At 40.5% G+C, this 19,779-nt stretch overlaps 1 protein-coding gene across 6 annotated transcripts in view; it reads left to right on the top strand.

Annotated features, from left to right (window-relative positions):
• The window catches only part of FCHO2 (FCH and mu domain containing endocytic adaptor 2), a 245,273-nt gene that overhangs the window by 66,518 nt on the left and 158,976 nt on the right, over window positions 1-19,779 (top strand). For all 6 annotated transcript variants that reach the window (XM_030567793.1, XM_030567794.1, XM_030567796.1 and 3 more), the window contains exon 7: window positions 13,932-14,030. In XM_030567793.1, coding sequence (XP_030423653.1) covers window positions 13,932-14,030 — 99 coding nt within the window. The remainder of the gene's footprint in view (window positions 1-13,931; window positions 14,031-19,779) is intronic.

Consider the following 19,779-nt stretch of genomic DNA (forward strand, 5'->3'; position numbering starts at 1 on the left):
TGGTACACCACGCTCCTGGAGCTGTTGATAGACACCTCAATTATGTTGCTATTCCTACTGGACCTGATCACCCAAGACCACGGTTGCTGTCACCACCCCGACCTACAGTCCCTCCATCTCACAGCCTGAAAGTTTCATGGCTAAACCTATGGAGCTCCTATGCTCAGAACCAGTGAGGGAGGTCTTATGCGGCAGCAGGAAACCTTCTTCTAGGGCTACATACTTGGAAAAGGTTCACATTCTGGTATGTTCAAGACTGCGCAGCCCCGCTTCAGGCGTCCATACTTCTCATCCTGGAGTGCCTACTACACCTGAAACAGCAGGGCCTGGTAGTTTCATCCATTAAGGTGCATCTTGCAGCCATTTCAGCCTTTCACCTAGGAGTAGACGCATGTTCAGTCTTCGCCAGCCCCATGGTCAGCTATTTCTTCAAGGGTCTGAAACATCTATACCCACGAATTAGACAACTGGTCCCAGTGTGAGACCTTAACTTGGTTCTCCAGGCTAATGGCCCCCCATTTGAACCACTGGCAACTTGCTCAGTCCTCTGCCTGTCATGAAAGGTAGCCTTCCTAGTCACCATTACCTCTGCTAAGAGAGTATCTGAGTTAAAGGCCCTCACATGAGACTCCCTACCCATACAGTTTTCTATAAGGACAAGGTACAACTCAGACCTCACTTGGCCTTCCTTCCAAAGTTAGTGTCCCAATTCCACGCCAACCGGGACATTTTTCTACTAGTATTCTACCCTAAACCTCATGCGAACTGCCAAGAGCAGAGGCTCCACTCACTGGATGTTCGGGTGCTGGCCTTTTACATCAAGCACATGACGCCGTTCCGTAATTCGATCCAGCTGTTTGTGGTGGACTGGATGGAAGGTCTCCTGGTTTCAACGCAGAGAATCTCATCGTGGATCACATCCTGCATCCGGACATATTACGAGCTCGCCAAAATTCCAGCTCCGGCACTTATGGCGCATTCCATGAGGACACAGGCTTCCTCGGCGGTGTTCTTGGCCCAATACCAATACAAGAGATCATCAGGTTGGCAACGTGGTTTTTGGTGCATACATTCACCTCTCATTATGCCATCACCCAACACACCAGAGATGATGCAGCATTCGGGAGAGCGGTGTTCTAGTCAGTGATTCCATAACTCCAACCCCACCTCCTTGGAATCGATATGAGCAATCAATCAAAGAAAGAAAAACGGTTCCTTACCTTCTCGTAACTGTTCTTCGAGATGTGTTGCTCATATTCATTCCAAACCCACCTGCCTTCCCCTCTGTCAGAGTAGCTGGCAAGAAGGAACTGAGGAGGAGGGTCCTATATTCACTGCCATGGAGGTGCCACTCCAGGGGGCTCCATACTAAGGGAAAGACTCTTCAACAACTGTGCATGCAGCGCACGCACACCTAACTGGAATGGATATGAGCAACACATCTCGAAGAACCTCCCGTTACAGGTAAGTAACCTCCCCATATCAGTTTTGCATAAGAAACAGAGCAGTTGATATATATATGCTTTTCTTTCAGTCTGTCTGGAATCGCAAGTTCTGATCAAGCATGAGGAAAACTAACTTCCAAAGTCTTGGTAACTTTGTGTTAGCTGAAACATTCAGTTCCCAAACATATTAGAGACTGTAACAGCTGATTTCATCAGGCTTGTTGTTTTGTGTCACATTTTAGTAACTCAAAGCCAGGGCATATCTTAGATTCCATTCCTGAAATCTTTGTTGGCATGGCTGCAGAGAAGTTAGAGACATCTGTCTGAAATATCAGATAACATATTTCTAGCAGAAGACAATATACATTTAGATGAAGAGCTTTTGAAGCATGGTGTTAAGTCACATATTCTACGCACAATATTCTATTAAGTTTACCTCCATGCAAGTTAAACATCTTCCTATCATTCATTTGGCTACAGTTTTGGCTTTCCAAGAAGGTGATAAAAAGTAAACTGGTTTCTATTCTCTTAGTTATTGGTTTCATGAGGGATATATTGCATTGAAATAGCTACTTTGGGTAGTCAGTGTGCATATGCCTGGTGTGCGCAAGCTTGGAATCTTTTGCATAGCCATGTCTGTCAGGGCCACTCTTGTGCCCTTTGGCTCCTTGTGATCCCACCAAGGACATAAAAGATGAAGAAATCATGACCTTTTATGTTTTCTCTTACTGCCAATGGCTGTGAGACAGACGTTGGACTGCATCCAATCAGCTCACACTTTTGTCTAAGCCTCAAACTTAACTGTGAAGAAATGCTCTTCTTATTTTAATTTGTAAATTTTTCATTTTATCTGGATGTTCTGGGAGGAAAAAACAAGAGCTGACAGGGGAAAGTCCCCTGTACAAACTCCCTCACGCCCTATAGAGCAGGGCAAAGTTACACAACCATGAAAAAGACCAGTCTCTCAGCCCTTGAGTTTAACCTCTGTCCTTTGTGTGATGGGTATGGCAGGTGTCTCTTCTGCCTCAGGGAAGCTCATGTTACATGCTACATCTGCTTCTCCTTATCCTACACTTGGAAATCAAGGGATGTGTGAGGCACAAACTGCATCTCTTGGAGCAATCCGTGAAAGTGGCATCAGACCCATTTGGAAGAAACAGGGTCCCAACTGGAACCTTGGAGCCTTTCATCACTAGTGCCCCAGATACCTCCTTGATATTGAAGACATCAGTGTAGAAGGTGGGACAAAGAGCCCCTTAACACTGTGTTGGATACAGAGCACTGCTGTGAATGCAACTCCAAGTAGACATAAGGTTTTACCTCAGGTTGAGGACCTTCCAGGCCTTCCAGTTCCAAAGATGGTGGCAGGGTGCTGACAGGAAAGAAAGCCAGAGAAGCTTTGGCCCTGGTGCCAACATCAATACTGAGCCCTTCTCACGCTGATACCCGCACTGGTCAAAGAACCACTCCAGCACCAAAGTTTGCCATTCAGTATCCACCCTCACTTTTGCTCCCAGCACCAATGTTGGCACCAACTTGGGCACTGGCATCATCTTCACCCAGAACTGTACTTGAAGGTACCACCATTCCCACGGGAGTTCTCCTCCCGTTCTCCAAGCTACTCCTCTCCTGGCTCCAGCAGAAATCCCTCTCTGGGGAAACTGAAGCACCTTAGGGGATATCCAAAGAGCCCCTACAAGATTGGTAGTGGATGGTCCACCCACAACCTGGCCGATACCTGTATGATCTACCTCCAGAGCCCTTTTGAGCGTATTGGGGCCCACTGTCCCACCTGTCCATGAGTTGTGTCCCATCACATATCTCCATGAGGAGGAGGATATCCCAGGCCCTCTCTGCATTTGTAGCCAGGGCCCTCATACCAAAACTGGAAGAGCAAATGGTCAGGTTAGCAAAACTGACCCAGGAGATGCTCCAGCTTCCCTTCCTACCCACAGAATCCTCTTTTTTCCCCAGCAAGACTGACATCCTGGCTCTGGTGCTGACCCTGGATGACTTTTTACATAACTCCCTACTGGGTGAATCAGTTCTGGCTGATGGGCTTGCTGCGCATGTCAGCACAGGTCCCGATAAGATTTCCAGAAAGACCAGACCTGTTGCCACAGAACCAAGAACAAATTTTTCATCCAGTCCCAGCATCTCTACAACTGGTTACCTGAATGCTGGCTGGAGGAGTGGAAAGGTTGCTCTTTACATGTTCAGGACATCTTGGCATAAAGCAGGAAACCATCCATGAGGAAGACCCATTCCTCTAAAAGGAAGAGTTTTTCCATATGGGCGACCCAACACAATCTAGTTCTTGACCAAACCTTGATACTGAAGATTCTGGATTACTTAATTGCAAATGAAATATTCTGGACTCTCCTTCAGTTAGATGAAGGGTCATCTGATGATAATATCAGTGTATTGCCCTCTAATACTGTTTCTTTTGATCTTCTATGTGACTATTGAAATTCCTTAGGGGTGTGATTGATGTATACTTCCTCACTGGGAACAGAGCCTACCCCAAGATGAGACTTCAACAATGCACTCCTGAAGCTAATGAAGCCCTCTTCTGAGCCATCAGAGAATGCTCTGTCTGCTGTCTGACCCCTAAAATTGTCTTTCTGGTGGCTATCATCTCAGCCAGTAGAGTAAGTTAGTTTCAGGCGCTCAGGGTTGAATTTCTATATACAGTGGATATATGAGACTTCATCCAAAGTTCATTCCCAGAGCAGTATCTGAATTTCACTTCATTCAAGTAATCAGCTTACCTATATTCTTCCCTAAATCACATTACACACACAGGGAAAAGAAATTGCACATCCTGGAGATACCATGCTCTATGCTACTACGTGGACAGGACTAAATCTTTCAGACTGCCTCCATGCCCGTTTATGGTGATAGCTGGTCACTCTAAAGGCCAAGACATTTTATCTCAGACTGCCTTAATGGACTATTGAGTGTATCATATTGTGCTTCCAGCTGGCAGAGATCCTGCCCCTATTGTCCACTAAGGCTTTACCACAGTTCAAGCAACATCATGTGCGTGTTTCTGAAATTTACAATACTGATATGTAGAGTAGTCCAGTGATGTTTGTAACCATTATGTACTGGACTTGTCTGCTAGAGCCAATGCCAGATTTGGGAGACCATTCTCTCTTGCTCGCTCTCTCTGCCCTAAGGTAGATGGAGATATACGAGTATACTTTACTTTATTTTGGTTTGGGAATCAGAATAAATGCCTTTATACTTGTATAACTGCATACACAGTAAAGGGGTGGTTGGCACTTTAACTATGCCAGCAGGGTTAGAACAGAAAATTTTTAAGTGTAGACAAGCCCTTATTTCTGTTTTAAACCACCTATATTTTGGTTTTGCAGCTTCGTTAAGTTGATTTGGAACAGGTTTAGGCTAAACTGAAACAAGTCACTCTTAAAATGAAATAATTAACTGAAATAAGCATCCACCCAATTTAACTAAAATAATGCAAATTTATATACACAGATCCTTACTCTAGATGTTTTCTTATTTCTTGTCCTATCCTCAATGGTTAAGGAGAAAAAATTTTCCCCTCCTCCTTGTAACAATGTTTTATGTAATTGAAAATTGTTATCATATCCCTCCTCAGTCTTCTCTTCTCCAGGCTGAACAAACCCAGTTTTTTCTGTCTTTCCTCATAGGTCATGTTTTCTAGCCCTTTAGTCATTTTTGTTAATCTCCTCTGGACTTTCTCCAATTTGTCATCTTCTTTCCTGAAATGTGTTGAGAACTGGACACAATACACTAGCTGAGGCCTTATCAGCATGGAGTAGAGTGGAAGAATTGCTTCTTGTGTCTTGCTCTTATAACACGCCTGCTGATACATCCCAAAATAATGTTTGCTTCTTTTTTTCTTTTCTTTTCTTTTTTTTTTTTTTTGGCAACAGTGTTACATTGTTGACTCATAGTTAGCTTGTGATCCACTATAATCTCCAGATCCCTTTCCACAGTACAGGAGAACCTCAGAGTTATGAACATTGAAGTTACAAATTAACTGGCCACCCACACACCTCATTTGGAGTCGGAAGTACACAATTAGGCAGCAGCAGAGACCAAAAAAAAAAAGAAGCAATATAGTACAGTATTAAACATAAACTTCTGAAAAAAGTAAAGTAGCATTTTTCTTCTGCATAGTAAAGTTTCAAAGCTATATTAAGTCACTGTTCAGCTGTAAACTTTTGAAAGAACCATAACTTTTGTTCAGAGTTACAAACAGCTTCCATTCCTGGGCTATTTGTAACTCTGAGGTTCTACTGTACTCCCTCCTACAGACTCATTTCCCATTTTGTATGCGTGCAATTGCTTGTTCCTTCCTAAGTGGAGTACTTTTTCATTTGTCCGTATTGAGTTTCATCCTATTTGCTTCAGACCATTTCTCCAGTTTGTCCAGATCATTTTGAATTTTAATCCTATTCTTCAAAGGACTTGCAACACCTCTCAGCTTTGTATCATCCACAAACTTAATAAGTATACTCTCTATGACATTATATAAATCACTGATGAAGATATTGAACAGAACCGGCCCCAGACCAATCCCTGTGGGACCCATTCCATGTGTCTTTCCAGCTTGATTGTGCACCACTGATTACTATTCTAGTCATAGGGCTGGTCTACACTGGGGGGGAAATCGATCTATGATATGCAACTTCAGCTACGTGAATAGCGTAGCTGAAGTCGAAGTATCTTAGATCGAGTTACCTACCATCCTCATGGCGCAGGATTGACGTCCACGGCTCCCCCTGTCAACTCCGCTACCGCCGTTCGTATTGGCGGAGTTCCGGAGTCGACAGGAGCTCCTTCAGGGATCGATATATCACGTCTAGATGAGACTCAGTATATCGATCCCTGAGAAATCGACTGCTACCCGCCGATACGACCGGTAGTGAAGACGTACCCACAGTAATAGAGTTTAAGGGACCACCAAATAGTCTGACCTGTATATTTCACAGCCCACAGCACTACCCTGCGCCCCCACACTAAACCTAACAACTGAAATTAGGCCTAAGTATTACAGCCCCCCAGGCAGAGAATAGAAGGGACTGAGGTGCACCGGCGGTCAAGGCTTATGGAATGGCAGGAAAATGATTGTGTGAGTTATATACAGATGATACCAGCAAATAACCTGCACCCACGTGCTGTAGAGGAAAGTGAAAAATGTTCAGTCACCGCCAATCTGATGTGAGGAAAAATGTCTTCCGGACTCCAGATATGTGTGTGAAGTGTGTTTTGAGCCAGATTATGACTTGTGAATTTGAGAGGCTAGATTGTGGTTGTTTAAAAAAAAAAAACAATTAAAAAAAACCTCCCTGGTGTGCAGTGTGTCTGTGTGTGTTTTTTTGCTCTTTCAGATTGGTTAAATTATAACTTACTCCTCAATGAGTGCACATACTTTTTATGTCTTTGAAGAAATAGGATTTAGAACTAACCTTATTGTTAAGCGTTTTTAAAAAAAAACATATACTTCATATCCAATTTATAAGTTAAAGTAATAGACTGGATTTTGGAGTGACAATCTATATAAAGATGTGTATAGGGGGATGGATAGCTAAGTGGTTCGAGCATTGGCCAGTGTTGTGAGTTCAGTCCTTGAGAGGGCCGTTTAGGGATCTGGGACAAAAATCTGTCTGGGGATTGGTCCTGCTTTGAACAGGGGGTTGGACTAGATGACCTCCTGAGGTCCCTTCCAATCCTGATATTCTATGATATAGATAGCCAGATCTGTATAATGCAATTGGTACACATGTCCAGTGAAAATAGAATGTTGCATTTGCATAGTTGCCATTTCAATTAATTGAGGAAAAACTCAGAAAAAATTAAATGTAAATGTTGTTTTTTTTGTAAGGAATGTTTTGCAAGTGTAATCTAAGTACAAGTATGAAGAGTTTTAATCCAAGGGGGTAACTTTTTCACAAGGTTAGAAGGTAAGAAGAGAGGCTTGTAATAAGTTCCTACATGGGCCTAACTTTAGCATTTTTTAATAATTGAGGTGTAAATGCTTCTTTGGCTTTTTTCGTTTGAATGATTGCAGATCCATTTAAAATTTTCATATACAAGGAAATATGTTTACTTACCAAATGTTCTGTGAAAGTCTCTCTATCTCTCTTTAGTAGGTTAACACTGACCTAGTTACCTTCCTTGCTAGATTTGGGATTATATGTTCATTTTTGGTGATGTCACTTTATCTTTATTAAATTGCTAAAAAGGAACAGACAGTTGAGTGTCAAAAACAGTTACGCATCTTCAGTGAAGTACTTGTATGTCAATCATTGAGAAAGTTTAATATCTTGGAATCCTGAGCTGTTCAGAAGTCTACAGGTGTTAAATACTGGTTCAGAAATCCGGTAGTGACTTTGTATGAGCAGAATACAGTTCTGGGCAAGTAACTTTTCTTTTCACAACACTTTTTGAAAGACTACAGGAAGGGATATGTCTAATTTTAGAAAACAGAAAAAAAAAAAACAACTTGTACTTTAAATTGCATTTAAGCATAGTTTGAGTGCACTGTTTGCAACTATCTTTTTATGAACACGAATTCATGACAACAGTAATATGGAAGCACAAAATCCTAGATAATAGGCCAGTTTCCATTCTTATTTAATACTACTTTAAAAAAAATTTAAGAAGCAATTTGAATATAAAAGCAAAATGTCTGAATATTAATTAGTAAATGTTCTTCCTTGGATTATTAAAACAGGAATTTGGAAAACTTTTTATTACATTGAATTTCCGCGTTCATCACTTATACATTTTGACAAGATGTCTGTGAAAGTTTAGTAGATATATCTATTTCTTAAATAAGAGTAGAAAAAGACTGCTAAATCATACCTTCCTTTTATTTTTTGTTGATCAGGTTAAAATCAACTTCTCAGTAGTGAATGAAAGGTGATAGATTGAGTGGTGGTAGGCCATGAAGGCCCATAAAATTGAAGATTTGTCATTTGTTCAAAGTGATAATGAAGGAGGAGTCAATGGGGAATGATAAGAAAGAGGTGGCATGGTCAAAGCAATGGGCTAGGAAAATGATCTTTGCAGTAGCATTCTGAATGGATGTAAGTAGGACAAGATTGTATTGTCAAAGCCAGAGAAGGATGTGGTGGTAATTGAGACTCAAGATGAGCACCTAGACACTGTCCCGATAGGAAAGATGGTATTTTAGAGATGTTCTGCAGAAAGAATATGCAAGATTCAGATATAGCTTGCATGTGAAGACCTAGAGAGAGGCCCAAGTTAAAGATGATACCTAGGTTACAAGCCTGAGTGACAGGCAGGATAGTGGTGGTGTCACAGTGATCAAGAGAGGACATAGCAAGCTGGGTTTGGGGGAGATGAGATTAAAAGATCTGTTTTAGCCATATCGAGCTTGAGCTGATGACCAGATATCCACAAGGAGTTGTCGGAGAGGCAGGCTGAGGTTTTATTTTGGACAGGAGACAGGTGTGAATTGTCAGCATATATATTGGTAGTTGAATTTGTGTTTGTGGGTGAGATTACCTAGAGATAAAGTGTAAAGGGGGAAGAGAAGGGAACCCAAAGACAGAACGTGGTGGAGACAGAAAGCTTAGGGTGAAAGGGCAGTAGCTGGAGAAGCAAATGGAGACAAGGGTGGAATTTTTTAAGATGATACAGAGTAAAATAAGTTGTATTGAGGGGAAAGAGGCAGAGGAAAGTTGGAGGTTAAGGGAGGGGCTTAGAGTATGTTTGAGGGAGCTCAGGAGATGGGATGCGGTCACTGAGACAAATGGAGGGGTTAGAAGAGAAGAGCAGATGAAAAATTGGCCTCTGTGACAGGGAAGAAAGTGAGAGTTGTTGGAGGCAAAGTGGGGAAGGGAAGGCAAGTTGAAGGGAGGATGAAGGTCACATTTTGTCAGTTTTGTTTTGGAAGAAATTTCCAACCTCCTGTACAGCAAGAGACCTGGAGACAAGAGAAAGTGAGTGAGGGTTTGAGGAGTGAGTCAAAGGCAGAAATACAGCTGACGTTGTGGGCATGGGATTCAATAAAGTTGAAGAAGCAGTTCTTCCAGTAGTATCCCTGTAGGTGCTCCATTTTAGGTGTGCACGCACCCATGTACCTTTGATCAGAGATTTTAGTTAGGCAGTGCCTGTTTGGCCTGTTCATGCACTCCAGCCCCCTTCATGCCCTGCACCGAGGATATGTAGATCTGCACAGGCAAACAGTCCTCAGTTCCTTCTCAGCTGTTCTGGATATCTAACATGCCTGCATTGTGACTGGCATTACTGTTTTTGTATTTTAGCTAGTTTAGTTTAGTTAGTAGTAGTAGTTTATTTAACCTGGTAGTTATTTTAGAGAGTTTTTTCATGTGGTTACAACCTCCGCCTCCTCTAACGGGAGCTCGTTGGTGGTGGTTCTTGCCATGGTATGCTGGGATCCTGGAATTCAAAAGTTGCTTCTCCTGCTGGGAATCCAGCCTGGTTAGTGATGGACACTCTTAGTGCCTCTGCTAAATGGGAGACACTCACATACCTGCTGCGTGCGAGATCTGCATTTCTTTTAAAAGCTGATCAAGGAAGAACAGAGAAATTAAGTTTAGGCTCCTGATGGAGCTTTGCAACCAGCCTTGGATCTGGATACAGGGAACCCTACTATACACCGGCCTCCAAATTTTATTAATGCCCAATCAATTGCTGCTTTTCAGTCACCAAGATCCTCAACAAAGAACAACACAGTAGGTAGTGACTAAATTCAAAGAAAATAACTTCTAGCTCTCCTAGTAGAAAACGTCCAAAAAGAACTAGGTAACTTCAGAGACCATGTGCTCCAGAGACTGCAGGTCCCCATAGAGGCTTCAAGCTGCTCCGGTACTGGGAGCTCTTTGAAGACTTCGAGTTCTTCAAAACACCATTTTACCAGTCATACCTCAATACTGAAACCAAACCAGCTATTGTTGAAGCATGATGAATCAAGGGGTACGTCTACAATACCCACAGGATTGGTGGGTAGTGATCGATCTATTGGGGATCGATTTATTGCGTGTAGTGTAGATGCGATAAATTGATCCCTGATCGCTCTCTTGTCGACTTGCTGAACTCCAGCTGTATGAGAGGTGGAAGCAAAGTTGACGGGGGAGCCATGGTGCGCCGCGAGGATGCAAAGTGTAGACCAGGCCTAGCAGAGACTCCATTCTATTTCACAGAAGCATGGTACATCATCTTACTCCCTCTGGTCTGTATCTGAATGAATATCCCAGATGTCTGCACCTGTATAATAGAAGCTGTCTATGTCATCAGTACTGGAGTCATCTGATAGGCCTTTGTCTCAACAATCAGTGCCTTCGGAACCTGCCCCATCTTCCAAGATGGGGCCACCAAAGCAGAACCCTTGGTAGTGACACCGATTACTGCAGACCCTTGGTAGTGACACCGATTACTGCAGACCCTTGACTGATTTAAACTAATTTACAGCCGGTTCCGTAAGAATTTAGATATTCTAGAGACTTAGTTATGTCAGATGAGCTGGAATCCTCCTTGTTAATTGATACCAGTACTGTGATCTGTTGGGTCACCGAGACCATATCTTTCACTAGTACATCCTTGCTCTTCAGTACTGACTGCATCAGACAGGCAGTTGCATTCACCTCAGGCATCTGCTCCACTATTGGATTGTCAAGGATGATTCCCAGATTGTTGTAGGAATCCTCTGACTATTCTACAGCAGGCATTCCCCCATCTTTCTACTATGAAAGGGATAGTCTCATACCCCTCCTTACTGGCACGACCAGGGTTGGATGCTATCTCCTTTGCCTTGTGTTCCACCTCAGTGCCCATATTTGGATCTGTGGGTTGTTTACTTCTCAAGTTCTCAGAGCCTCCGAATTCCTCCCAAAGGGACCATTGAGGGAGACGTACCTCTGTCTCATTAATCCCTCCTCAACAGCCTCAGGAGAAGTCTTTTGAAGATCAGGGAGCTGGAGTGGACAAGGAAGACACCCTGCAAACTAATATTCCATCATCCTCACTAGATGAGGCCATAATTCTGCTTACACCTTCTGTCGCTGATTACTTTAAGCAGTTTCAGGAGTTGATGCCATTACAAGAGATCCAGAAGTCCCAACATAAGCTTTTAAACATTTTACTTACAACAGCTTCTGGCAGGACGGCTCTACTAGTGGCTCATACTAGTGAATGAATGTTAGTGGATCCCACAAAACAATCTGGTGCTCAATACCCACTGGCAAATGGGTGGACAAAAATTATTACAGACTGGTAAAATAATTCAGATCCATGCTTCTAGAGCAGATGCTTCTGTTTCAAGTGCAGTCTTGTCTTCAATGTTAGGTCTGACTTAGAAGCTCCCACTTGCATCAAGGGATACTGCTCAGGAGTCACCGGCAGTGGAGCATCCATAGGGACACTTTTGAAGAAGAGATTACTCTCCTTGAGCAATAATTGGAGTTTTTTGAGATGTGTGTGCCTGTGAGTCTCTGCTACCTGTCCTCCTTCCTCTCTGCTTTGGGATCTTGTCTGTCAGGATTTCACAGTAGGGAAGGAATTGAGGACTGTTTCCCCATGCAATTCTTTATCTTCAGTACAGTCCACAAACAGGACTAGAGTGTATGTGCAGGCTGAATAGGCACTGCCACCAAAAATCTCCTATCAAAGGTGCATGGGTGAAGCATCGGGAGACTCATATCTTGGAGAACTCAAGTTACGACACAAGGGGAGTGATCTCTCCTTTTGCTGAGAAGATGGCAGAACTCATAGTGAAGAGAACAAATTTGTAGTGGAGGAAGTAAGCCTGGTGTCAAGGTTTTTTTCCCCACTTTGAACTTTAGAGTACAAAAGTGGGGACCCGCATGAACACTTCTAAGCTTAATTACTAGCTTAGATCTGGTAACACTGCCACCACCCAGAAATTTCAGTGTCTGGGGCACTACCTGTCCCCCTCAAAACTTTCCCCTCCCTGGGCTGCCTTGAGGGACTTCACCAATTCCCTGGTGAACACAGATTTAAACTCCTTGGATCTTAAAACAAGGAGGAATTAACATTCCCCCTCCTTTCCCCCCACCAATCCCTGGTGACTTCAGACCCAGTCCCCTTGGATCTTAAAACAAGGAAAATCAATCAGATTCTTAAAAAGAAGGCTTTTAATTAAAGGAAGAAAAGGTAAAAATTATCTCTGTAAAATCAGGATGGAAAATGCTTTACAGGGTACTCAGATTCATCTAGACCAGAGGAACCCCTCCGCCCCAGCCTTAGATTCAAAGTTACAGCAAACAGAGGTAAAAATCCTTCCAGCAAAAAGAAACATTCACAAGCTGAGAAAACAAACATAAGAGTAATCCGCCTTGCCTGGCTATTACTTACAATTTTGAAACATGAAAGACTGATTCAGAAAGATTTGGAGAGCCTGGATGTACGTCTGGTACCTCTTAGTCCCAAGAGCGAACAACGAAAAAACAAGAAGCACAAACAAAGACTTCCCTCCACCAAGATTTGAAAGGATCTTGTCCCCCTCTTGGTCCTCTGGTCAGGTGTCAGCCAGGTTTACTGAGCTTCTTAACCCTTTACAGGTAAAAGAGACATTAATCCTTGACTATCTGTTTGACACCTGGTCATGGGATTTTCACCAGAGATGTTCTGCAGCATGAGAGCAGGAGCAAAGGAAGCAGATATCGAGGGTGAACTGGAACTTGGGGATTGGCAGAGCAGGTTTTGTGGTGGGAGGGAGTGGCAAAAAGATCCAGGGTATAAGAGAATGAAGCATGGAGAGGCAACAACCACATCAGTGGAAGAAAGGAAAGAGAGGGTTGAAAGAAGAAAAGTCATAAATGCTGAGGGAATGGAAGTCATGAAAAGGCTAAGTGACAGGATATGAGGATGTGAGGAGGGCAGGGCTGATGAGTAATGCTACAAACGAACAAATAAGTTATGGCTGGAGAGGGGAACTCAGCAATAGAGAGTGGAGAGCAGTGTTTGTTGAAGACCCAGTCAAGTGAACAGCCCTGTTGGTGAATAGGAGTGTTAAACCAGTTAGCTTTCTGTTTGTCTCCACAGATATTCACAAGTGCAGTTACAGTAAATGTTTGCAAAAGTATGTATTGTATGTAAGCTTTTCAAAATTGTACTCTGAAAGAGCCACTAGAAATTAGTTATGCAAGTGCTACATTAGTTAGTTACTATTATAATTTATCTTCCAGTATACTAGAATTTGAATTTTTTCAAATGATTGAATGATGCATTGTGATATGGTAGAATATCTTTCTACGTATCCTACCTAGCTAGCTTTAGTGTATCCAAAAATGCCTGCCTTCCTCTTACACACTTTATTAATAACAGTGGTTCCGATCTGGAAAGCAAATTGTGTGTTGGTGATTTATTTTTTTCTTGCCCAACCTATCTAATATTGCAGCCGTAACATCTCAATTCACTCATGATTTTAACTATATTAACTGTTTTTGTCATGACTAATTGCTTCTATTTACTATACAGAAATTTCAGGACATTGAAGAAATGCATCTCCTTCACATGAAAGAGATTGTAGAATCATTGTCAAATACTGTAAAAGAAATTCATTTACAAATAGGCCAGGTGAGTGTATTTAAATTAATCTTTATATTAATTTGACTAAATATTTTTAGATTTCTTACATTATGAAAAGTCATATCACGTATTGTTTCAGCAATGATTGCCTGTTTTTGGTCCATGACATAAACTTGTCTTCCACTAGAAAAAGGAGAGATGTGCCAGCAAATTTTTTTTCCTGTAACCTTATGGTTCACAATGTGGCAATACAAGCTATGAAATTCAAGTGTATAGATGCCACAACTATTATAGTACATCACTCTTTTGCCTTTGTAGGACTTCTTTACTACTTCTAATTGTGTAGACACTCGTGTCTTAATATGTAGGAGCAACATAACTAGGGAACTTTGAATTTATTACCTTTGAGCATGTAAAATCACAGTCTTTATGTTTACATATATCTGTGGCTTTATTCTTGAGTGATTGCATGTTACAGTAAACACACTGGGCCAGATTAATAGGTAATATAAATGGCTGTATAAGGTACATGTGACCAAGTAGGTATAAATTATACTCTGAATGGGGTGTGTAGGGTTTTAGCAGGAAAACAAACAAGAGGGTATATATCTTTGTTTGTTTTTTCTATTACAGCCTTGTGCTCCCATTCTCTCAGTAAGTAAATTACACCCACTTACTGAGATGTAAATTACACCAGTATTTAAATCACTTCTAACTTTGGCCCACTGTTTGCGTTTATTTGTGTCCTCATAATTGTTATAAATTGAAGTATGTTCCTTATGTGCTTATACTTGTATGTGATGGATAGCTGCATTTGGAGTACGTGTAGAGCCATGAGGGATAATCATTCATTGTTCAGGATTATTCAGGGGCAGTATACACATTTCACTGATGATGTGTTTCTTTTAACCAGTATTCTTCAGTCTGGCAAAGTACTCATTCCTTATCGAAAAGTACATAATGCTAATATTTCAGTTATTTTTTTAAATAGTTCAATCTTGATGAAAACAAAATATTATCTATATTCTGAAAACTAAACTAAAACTAAAAAAAAGAAAAATAGAATTTTATCATATTCTGCAGCCTAACCTTATTTTTAGACTGAGAATAAGTATGAGAAATTTAAGACACAAAATAGCATCTTAACATAAATGTACCTCATTACCCATAATGACAGTTTCAATCAAATTTCTGTAAGTTGCTGTTCTCCTTCATGACTTCTAAATTCTAATTTTTTTTTAATCAGATTCTTATTTGGAAGGCTCTGTAAAGAATGAAGGTTTGGTTGATATAGAAATAGGACTATAGATAGATAAGGGTGAATCTCTGAATAAGATGATAGTACCTTTACAAAGAGGTCTGGGCTCTCACGTTGTTCCCCTTAGTATACCTGTGCCATAGGAATTTTAACAGAAGGATAATATCTAAAAGTTCAACATTGTGTAGAAGTTCAGTATTCAAGATGGTATGTGTTTTTGAGGCATGAAAATCTCAAATGTTAAATGATTGATACTCTCAGGCAAATAGGGTTATGTTTTTCTAATTTCGGGGCAGTTATCCTCCTGTGTCTGAAGACCATTGAAAAGGCTTCTCTTTCAGTAACTGCTCTGGATAAGTTCTGCAAATTATGAATAAACTTTGGGTGTCCAAAATTAATTTCTCCTTTACTTAAATGATATATTTCCACCTCTGGACTTCCATACTCTTCATTTTATGGACTATTTAAATCCTTTGTCTAATTGGCTATACCAGGTATTAGTGAAGTGATACAGGAACTGACTATTGAGAGTATACTGGTTATGGCCTTAGTCATTCTGGAGAGAATGAATCAGTCTTTTAATTTTTAGAAAGGGGGAAGGAAGGGGATTATCCCTGCGTTTAGACGATTGTCAGTGCTCTGGTTAAAAACAACTATAGTTTTAAAAAAAAAAGTCTTCTGTGATAAATGAAGGGGGCAGGGTAGCTCTCCTTTATGGACCCTACCAGCCAGCTAGCTATTCTCTACCTGCTTTATCTGTAAAGGGTTAAAGGTCACTGCTATGAGTAGGTAAAAGGAAGTGAGTGGACACCTGCCCAAAAGAGCCAATGGGAAGTCTAGAACTTTTTAAAATTGAACAATAACTCTCTTTTTGTCTGCCTGTTGTTCTTGGGGAGAGGTAGACTTGGCTGCAACTATGCTATAAGAAGTTGGGGCCAGTTATGAAAAATCATCGGTATCATACCTAGAAACTACTCATTTGAAACCCCAGATATGTAAGTAGACCAGGAAATGTCTAGGAAGATCCAATCAGGTTTATCTCCTTTTATTTCTTTATGGCTTGTGGAGTCCTCTGTGCTAACCCAACGTGCTTTTTGTTTGCTTGTAACCTTTAAGCTGGATCTGAAGAATTTTTTCTTGATGTTTAATCCTTGTAGCTGCTCTTTTTAAATCTAACAATAGCCTAAGTTCCCAAATGTATTTTCTTCCTTTTGTTTTTTAATAAAATTTACCTTTTTAAAAAAACAGAATTGGATTTTTGTGTCCTAAGAGGTTTATGCACATGTTGTTTAATTAGGTGGTGGCAACAGCTGATTTCCATTGTTTTTCTTTCTCAGCTCTTCCCTGAGGAGGAGAAGGGATGACGGGGCTTGAGGGTACTCCACAGGAAGAAATTCCCAAGTGTGCCTTTCTGGGTTCTCAGAGGGGTTTTGCACTTGGGTGGTGGCAGCATTTACCAATCCAAGGTCAGAAAAAAGCTGTGACCTTGGGAGTTTAATACAAGCCTGAAGTGGCAAGTATTAATTTTTAGACTCCTTGCAGGCCCCCACCTTCTGCACTCGAAGTGCCAGAGGGAATCAGCCTTGACACCTTCTTTGATAGTTGATCTTCCAAATTTTCATTCACTGTGTCAAAATTAGCTTCTATATCAGTGCTATTGGAACACGTAATCAATAGACTGAATGAAAACCAGGATACATTTTTCTTGAATGTTTTCGTGATAATTTTTTCCCTTTTTGTCCAAATTTGAAGTTTCAAATTTTGACCAGCTCTGATAATCAGTTATGCAAAAAGCTTGTGCATTTTTGTGTATTTGAAAAATTTCAGTCAAGTTTAGAACATGTCGCAGTACAGAAACTGCAATGAGAATATAAAGTGATTTACTAATGGATCTAGAAGTAAATGCTCTACTCTTGCTTCTTTTGCTTAATTAGCAGCATTCCATACAGTGAATCATAGCAATCTCTTCAAACACTTATCCCCAGTATGGCTGCAGTTATATCTTTCATGAATCTCAGTGCAATTTCATCTGGGTCTTCATCGTTCTAATTCTGCAACCTTTATTATTATTATTATTATTATTATTATTATTATTATTATTATTATTATTATTGTGTTCTTTTTACTTGCTGCGTGCTTCTATTTAGATCAGTTTTAAGGAGGCATATTCTGCATATTTTTAGTTGTACAAATGTTGCTGACATACACTTCTACCTGATATAACACGACTTTGGATATAACACGGTAAAGCAGTGCTCCGGGGGATCAAAGCAAGTTCAGTATAATACAGTTTCACCTATAACATGGTAAGATTTTTTGGCTCCCGAGGACGATGTTATATTGGGGTAGAGGTGTATATATTTCAAAGAGATTTCTTGTTCTTTTTTCTCCATGAGCAGATGCTGGTTCATAGTGTTTATAGTTACCCAGTTCAGTTGTCTCTTGCATTTAGGACAAGAGTATGTGTATATCAGAAAGCAAATTTGTCTGTTGGTTACAGTAGGGAACTGGAAGTCTGGAGACCTGAATTTCATTCCCAATTCTGCCCCTGGACTTTGTGAGACCTTAAGAAGATAATTTCACCTCTGTTTCCCAATTTGTAAGATAGACATAAAACCCATACTTTTAAAAAAAAAACTCTGATATCTTCAGATAAAATACCCCATAAGTACAATATTCTTGGGGTGGTCGTATTTATTGCTGTCAGTCATCCATCTTGAACGACAGTGGTGTGTCAAAGTAATTCAATTACTGTGTGTCATGCTGTTGTATTGCAAGTGGCTAAAATGTCCAGTCCTTGAGCGATAGTCCTTGCCTCAAATAGCGCAGGCATAAGGCTCCAGGCCAGCGGATGAATCTGGCACACTGCTAGCATTTGAGACCATCAGCGATTTCCTCTTCACTTTCCTCTCTCCATGTATTATTTATTGGTTACTTATTACCACCATAACTTGTAGCTTGTTCTTTTAATCTTTAGTATAATGGATGTTTCATTTCACCAGTATAATCCAAAATGAACTTAGTGGTATTATGTTTTATTTCATTTTCATATTGTTGAAAAATATGCTAGGTGCTTTACTGAAATACACAGGATAAAATACCTGCCTTCAAGAACTTAACCTCTCTTATTAGCAGTGATGCAATGAATGGGTGACAAATGGGATGAGGCGGAACAGTGTTTACAGTAGCAAGATTATGTGGTGACTGTTTTTGGTATGTACATTTCTTACAGCTTATTTCTCAACTCTGCCACTCCCTGTGTGTTCACTCTTTCCTTGTACTGTGTAATCTTTGTCTCTGCTCAGCCATCCAAACATGCCAGTAGTCTCTACCCATTTGTCAACTTCTCACGTAAACATCTCCTTCAACACAATTCCTTGCACATGTAACACTCTCCCTCAATTTGTCTGTGAGGTCACTTTTGTCCCCTCCTTCAAATCCCTGAAGAGCAGCCTCTGCTGTTCTGCTTAAAATAACACAGTCCAGCTGATAATGGGTGTGTTGAGAGGCTCTTGAGTATAGTCAAAACACATAATGTAAATAGGTATGTAATAGATATGTCTATAAATACTATATTTAAAAAAACTATTCAAAGAATATTAAAGTTGCCAAATCAAGCACTCAAAAAGTTAGGAAATACAAGAATTAAGGTTGCTTGTACAACCTGAATTCAACTCCCTTGTGCATTATATGTTTAATTATATGAACTTATTCTATTTTTTGTACAGAACCCCTGCCTCAGTTGGTGCACAGGCTGGATGCCAGCATGTGGCCCAGTGCATTATTTACTTAACACTGTCCAAACCCTGCACTGAATACAGAATTATTAATTTCTTCATTGGCTTTTCTGTGATGCTCTCATGGTAATATTTTTTACAAACATTAATGAATATATCTTTTCTACAACCCTATGAGAGAATGTGATATTATCACCACTTTACAGATGAAGAACGTAGATACAGTCACAATTGTCAACTGTTCACTATTTTAGGTGCCCAGTTCACCCTACGGCCTGAATTTTAGCATTTTATAGCAGTTTATATGTTCTCAGCAGAGTTCCCATCAGCCTCAGTTGCATTTGTGAATATTCAGCATGTAATCAAACCCAAGTGCCTCAGGTTCGGTACTCAGAAAATAAGGAACATACAGTGGCCACTTGTGGAATCTCTTTTTGTTTTATGATGTACCTGGCATCACATAGGAACTCTGTGGCATAGGCAGGGTTATAATCCAGTAATTCAGGTGACATTCAGCTGCATTAACCATGACATCATCTTTCCTTTCTGAAGTTCTCAGCCTCATTCATTACAAAAATAGTTAAATCTTCTTTAGTTAAATGAAGCTACTTTAAATATGTTGAATATGTAAGGAACAAATTTTATCAAAATTCATCAAAACATTTTGCATTTACTAAATTACTAAACAAAGGAAGTATTATCTGCAGTTAGTGAAAAGAACTAATTGGTCCTGACCACCATCCCCTTCAAGGTTTTAAAACTAGTAGATCTAATCTTCTCACACTTCATTTTTATTCATAGA

This window comes from Gopherus evgoodei, chromosome 6 (genome assembly GCF_007399415.2).
Source record: "Gopherus evgoodei ecotype Sinaloan lineage chromosome 6, rGopEvg1_v1.p, whole genome shotgun sequence".
Classification (NCBI taxonomy): Eukaryota; Metazoa; Chordata; order Testudines; family Testudinidae; genus Gopherus; species Gopherus evgoodei.